At 49.1% G+C, this 6288-nt stretch overlaps 1 protein-coding gene across 2 annotated transcripts; it reads left to right on the top strand.

Moving 5' to 3' along the window:
- The first annotated feature begins 2710 nt into the window (after positions 1 to 2710).
- LOC147973656 (uncharacterized protein At4g15970-like) lies at positions 2711 to 5504 on the top strand. 2 transcript variants are annotated; one of them, XM_087522185.1, is made up of 3 exons: positions 2711 to 3127; positions 4255 to 5105; positions 5243 to 5504. In XM_087522185.1, exons 1-3 carry the CDS (start codon positions 2888 to 2890, stop codon positions 5262 to 5264), a joined length of 1113 nt encoding a protein of 370 aa, XP_087378311.1. In that variant the 5' UTR covers positions 2711 to 2887; the 3' UTR covers positions 5265 to 5504. The 2 variants fall into 2 exon arrangements, with proteins under 2 accessions (XP_087378311.1, XP_087378310.1); XM_087522184.1 differs by having other exon boundaries at positions 2724 to 3127; positions 4249 to 5105.
- The last annotated feature ends 784 nt before the right edge of the window (positions 5505 to 6288 follow it).

The following is a 6288-nucleotide window of genomic DNA, read 5'->3' as shown; positions in this document are numbered from 1 at the left end:
GAGAAAGCCCCCTTCTTAGGAAGCTTAGTAGCTTTACAGATTCCAATTTTCTTTTACATATTTTTGTGGTAACGAATTAATTTAAGTCTAGTTTGCAAATAGAAACAATTAAATTAGTACTACTCCCTACATTCCAACTTACTTGAAGTTATTGGTTTGTCCTAAGTCAAACTTCTTTAAGTTTGATCTAGTCTATAGAAACATATATCAACATTAACAACAAATCATTAGCTTTACTAGGTTCAATAGAAAACCTGTTTTGATACTATACTTGATGTTGTACTCTGCAGTATTGCCGCTAAAAAAATGTTGGCAAATATAGGGAAACCTGACTTAAGACAAAACTAGAACATGCACCCGCACTTCTGAGCTATACAAGACTGTGACAAGGAAAAATAAGACGGTGTTTGAGGATATGGAGGGGGGTAGATAACAGCCATTGCCAGTTTGAGCACCATGGACTAGCTCCACGAATTCCAGGACATTTACATTTGGCAGCTTTTGCAGCCTCCTTGTACCCCCCCCCCCCCCCCCTGTCCGGACACCATCGTTGAAAACTGGACAAGCTCTGGGGAATACTCCACAAAATCAGCCTACAGGATGCCGTTCTATGGTCATTAAGTGCTTTTCTGCTCTACTGTGGTTTGGAAGGCTTAGCCCACACCCAAATGCAAGCTCTACGCCTTACATGTCCTGCATGGTAGAATCCTCATGGCAGAGAATTTGGCAATTCATGGATGGCCACATAATTCTATCTGTCGGTTTTCCCTTGCACTCGATGACACTATAGCACATCTCTCCCGAGATTGCCCCTTCTCGTAGGAGGTTTGGATGAATATCAATGCCGCTGAAAGGATGCCTAACCCGAGCCCACCTGATGCTAAAACTTCCATTAAACTGTGGTGGAAGGATTTTCTGGCCAATGCCTCGAGGTGGAGTACTGGCGGAGCATAATGGTGTCATGATATATTCACTTAGGAACATTTAGAAGGAGAGGATCCCTCGAGTTTTCATCAACAATAGGATGACATACAACAAAGTGGCTCGTCTAGCTCGGTGAATATTCGCATGTACATATGCAATTGCTTTCTGACTGAGGGGCAGCATTCCTGCCAGTTACTCGAAATAAATAAATAATTTGAAACGAATGCAGCAACAACTAAGAATCAAAGACTTAATACAATGAGAAAACTTGACCACAAGATCATGGAAGGGACGCAAAAGTGTGCATGCATGTATAGGTTAGGTAGCTCACGCGACTTGTGATTGCCGTGCTTGCTTCCTGAACATGACTAGCAACGTTTGCAGATAGCCAAACTGATCCACCGGGTTGCCGCTAATTTGGAAACTGCCCTCGTGCAGGTTGCAGGCAGCTTCTCCATATTTTGGTACTGACGAGACTGCGTTGCGGCTGTGGTGTAGGCCATAGCTGCCAGTTACTAAGAAGGCATGCATTTGTCCTGAATCGGGAAATGGAAATGCAGCTCAGCAAGGACCAGTGGACGCGCATTTGCTCAATAAGAAGTAGCTGGAGAAGTGGTTACATTACTATATCTATACATACTCCAGTCAAGTTGATCTCTGTAATTCTTTCAATTGGGGAAATACTAATGTTAGGATGAGGCATGTATACGGCTGGCCTTTAAGAAAAACGTACACATGTTATTTATTACTCAGACATTAATTTACAACATACAATGTAATTTGTGAGAAATGATAGTGTACCATGCATCTGATATATCGTGTATGGATGCACAGTCCGTTGTTCCTATGGGATTCGTGCTATGTTCTTTTCGGTATACAACAAAGTGAAACTTTACTCTTGCAACAAGCAAAAAAGTCCGCGGTACCAAGGTTAGAGCATCTCCAATAGGTATCCTATAATAGGGCCTAAAAAGGTGGTTGGAGCAAATTTTACAACACCCCGAACTGATTTTTTACAACACCAAAGACCTCCAACTCCAACAGATGCCCTAAAATAGAGCACTAGTGTTGACCAAAAATGCCTAGGATGACCTCCTTATGCCTGTCGGCTGCCCATCAGAGCGGAGACGGTCGCCATGCCGGTGCTGAAATGCCTAGGAAGGCCTCCTTGATGCCTATCAGTCGAGTGTTGACCGAAAATTTGTCAACTATGCACGTCGACAACGTCGACCGAAGCAGCGGTCGCTCGACTCGATCACAGCGGTGTGGCACGGATGCCTGCGGAGCTCTGGCGACCACTAGTCCAGCTACAGACGACGACAACGAGCTGTGGCACTCCGGCCAACAGTTGCATCACCCAAATATGCCACTACGGTCGATTGACCGTCGACGGGACTCTGGCGATCGTCTGGAGTGACAGGGGTAGTGTGATTGTGTCGCGGCTGAGTCAGGGGAGGGCCGAGGAGCAGCGGGCGTGGGCCTTCGCGGCCGAAATCACAACTAGCGGTGGTCAGGTGGACGGTTGGCCGCTCGCGCGCGATGCAACTTTGTTTTACTCCACTAGCCCAAGTGTTGTATATTTTCAACACTTGGTGCCCCAAATTGGTGGTGTATATTTCAAGTATAAGTTTTTTACAGATATAGGACATCTATATTGCAGGACTATTTTGGCTCAAAAAGTGGTCCTGCCTTGTGGAGACGCTCTTAGAAATAGGCACTTGATCGATCCATCCATGGGTTCTTCACTTCTTCCCGGTGAACAGCAGTAATAATACGCCGAAACGTGAAGGACTCGTCTGCTAAACCCAACACCGTCACGCGGCCGGCGCGACGGGGAGAGATCGCTCGCCTTCCCGATATAAACCAGCGACCCCTCTCGGCGCACCGATCCGACGGCCTCCGCGTCCGGATTGGCAACGTTCCCATTTATCACCAGGCCCTAAATCTCCGGTGGGCGCCGTGCATGGCCGCGCCTCTGGGGCCGCGCGCCTATGAGGGCGGCGGCTGGCCGGAGCAGGGCGGCGCCGGGCCGGGGGCGAGGCGGCTGGCCACGGCGCTGCTGTTCCTGGCGGCCGTCGCGCTGCCGTGCCTCGTGCTGTACCGCGCCGTGGCGCCCGGCGGGGTGCTCGTCCAGCCCGCCGCCCGCCTGCCGTGGCTGCAGGCCGGCGCGCCGCCGCACGACGACGACGACGTCGTCGATCTGGTACGTGCGTACATTACGGAAAGCTCGGGTCTTCCTCGTTGAATAGTCAATCAGTCGTACTACGCCAGAGAGCCTCTCGACACCACAAAAATGCAAAGAGTCCAGAGTTCTTGGTCAATATTGTTTTTTCCCAAGTAAATAAATTCGTTTGCTTCTTGCGCTGCTCACCACGCAAAGAGTCCGGTTCTTTAGGACAATGTAAATAACGACTCTGGTCGTCGCTTAGTATTCCTCCTCCACTAGAGTTAATTCTGAAAACAATTAAAGGTAATTCTGGAAATAATTGTGGCGAACCGATGGGATGGGCATACAGTGGTACTGGTTGATCCTGCATGCAAACTTCGATTGGTTTTTTACAGCAGTATAATCTGAACGGGCCTCCAGTAGCTCATGAAACATACTGTCTTGCCATGTTTAATTTGTCTACTTATATGATATGAGTATGTCCATGTTGAGAAGAATATTCGGACCGGCTATCAAATTGACCGACAATTTAGCCTCCCCGAGTTATTGCTAATAGTTGCAAGTTGAAACTGCAGTTGCAAAGGGCAACGGTTTTCACGCAGAATTGTGCACTTTTTAATTTGTTGCAGAGCTAATTAGTGCTAAATTCAGCTGCGCTATTGTGCATGAATTTAGGTAGCTACTCGTAGAAACCAGAAGGAGTGCCCAAAGAGCACGCAGTACCATACTGTTTAGGTTCGTTAGGCCACGACATTTTCACTTGCATTGTGTAACGAAAACCGGTGGCTCATGCCATATGCCGCTCAGCTCACGTTCTCCACGCATGCGAGTCATACGAATAGTACAAGGGAACTATCTATTTTACAGTTACTTAAAAAATCTATTTTACAGTTACTTCAAAAAAAATCTATTTTATAGTCGATTGATTTCCAGTTTGTTTTCATTCAAATTTTGCCACCACAAAAGTCCGTTACTATTATGTGTGCAATGGTACATGACCGGCCGGGTGTGGATTTCTCTTGTACGTACTCCATGTACACTATGCCATTTCCCCCTTGGTCTGGATGCATGGTTATGTACGTGTATCCAGTATCCACACGGCAATCCTGTAAAGAAACATTGTGCGAGCTGATTTTTATGTGCGCGTGCGTACGTAGGTGCAGGAGAGCGAGAGCGAGGACGTGAGGCTGGAGCGGGTGCTCCGGGCGGCGGCGATGCCCAACGACACGGTGATCCTGACGACGCTCAACTCGGCCTGGGCGGAGCCGGGGTCCATGCTGGACGTGTTCCTCGAGAGCTTCCGGGTGGGCGAGCACACCCGGGAGCTGCTCGACCACCTCGTCATCGTCTCGCTCGACCTCGCCGCGCACCGCCGCTGCAAGCAGATCCACCCGCACTGCCTCGCCGTGGCCACCGAGGGCGTCGACTTCTCCGGCCAGAAGAACTTCATGACGGACGGGTACCTGCGGATGATGTGGCGCCGGATCGACTTCCTCCGGCAGGTCCTGGAGAAGGGCTACAGTTTCATCTTCACGGACACGGACATCGTGTGGCTGCGCAGCCCGCTGCCGCGCCTCTACGCCGAGGGGGACTTCCAGATCGCCTGCGACCACTTCACCGGCGACCCCGACGACGTCCTCGGCAACGCGCCCAACGGGGGGTTCGCCTACGCGCGCGCCAACACCGAGACGGTGGAGCTCTACCGCTACTGGTACGCCGCCAGGGAGCGCCACCCGGGCCTGCACGACCAGGACGTGCTCAACCTCATCAAGGCCGACCGCTACCTCACCGAGGTTGGCGTCAGGATCAGGTTCCTCAGCACCGAATTCTTCGGGGGCCTCTGCGAGCCCAGCCGCAACCTCAGCGCCGTCTGCACCATGCACGCCAACTGCTGCGTCGGCCTCCGCCGCAAGATCGCCGACCTCACCCTCATCCTCCACGACTGGAGGAATTTCATGTCTCTCAGGGCCCCGGACAAGCGCTCCGCCTCATGGAGCGCGCCACGGAACTGCAGGTACAGACCTCTGCTGCTTTCTGAATCACATTGTTTGTTTGTGCTACTGTATCGCATGTATGTTCCTTGCAGAGGGAGATGTTTTCTTCGTCTGATATATGTCTTGTCCATACATACATGTGATGGTCGCTTTGCAGCCTGGATAAAGTGGAGGAGTAGGACACGCTGAGGACCATCTGTTACTAGACATGAGGTGATTAGCCGCTGACTGAGGAGACATGGAGGTGTGTAAAGATTGTGTTCTGACAATATCGGTGCTAGCTTGTTTGCACCGTAGCCCATATATTCACATATACTCACTCACTAGGTGGCAGTTGCCAACCTAGCTAGTGACCCTGCTCAAATTGATTGATTGCAACCGAATGTAATCAAGCGCTAATTGAACTGTTTTCCGATTCCTTTTGTTTTGTTTTGTTTCGTTTTGACTGCTTTTCTTTTCTTTTCTTTTTGAGGAAGCCTACGGTTTCAGTTAGCAGAAACCAAGCTACCTAATCACTTCAACCAAAGCTCTCTAATGAAAGAAATTAAGCCCCAGATATCGTTGATATACAGACGATAAGAGGGTGCTTGGATACATTTTAGTCTCATGACTAAAAGTAGTCATGAGACTACCGTTTCAGTTAGCAGAAACCAAGCAACTTAATCAGTTCAACCAAAGCTCTCTAATGAAAGAAATTAAGCCCCAGATATCGTTTATATACAAACGATATTAGCACAGGGGGCATGGCTACTGTTAGTCCATCCACCACTGATTGTCATGCAGGAATCATGAACTGCAAATTAACTTCCGATGAAATGAACATGAACAGAAAATTCAGACAGATTCAGCGTGACTCGACTAAAATGAGCCAAAACAGAGAAGGTCGGGAGGAACCAAGAGAGCTCGAGCAGTGATAATACAGACACAAACCAAACCATCGTATACAAGCACGGTATTGGCAGCCGTGATGGAAGAGGCAAGCACATGACAATGAGAGGGGAAGCAAGCAAAGCACTTCCATTGCTCCTGCAGTCCTGCTACAGCTCAAATTCCACGTTCTGAAGCTGCTACTGCTACCTTCCCATTGGTGGATGGTGTAGCCCCTTTTGTATACATGCTTTTTTGCAAACTAAAATTATCCTGAAAAGATTAAGATCTTCGTGTGTAATGCTCTTGCAGTGCGGCATGGCCTGGCAACAGTAA

The sequence above is a fragment of the Triticum urartu genome, chromosome 5A (genome assembly GCF_056163025.1).
Source record: "Triticum urartu cultivar PI428250 chromosome 5A, HENAU_Tu73, whole genome shotgun sequence".
Classification (NCBI taxonomy): domain Eukaryota; kingdom Viridiplantae; phylum Streptophyta; class Magnoliopsida; order Poales; family Poaceae; genus Triticum; species Triticum urartu.
The sequence above is the reverse complement of the archived record's forward strand: the minus strand, read 5'-3'. Positions and strand labels throughout refer to the sequence as shown.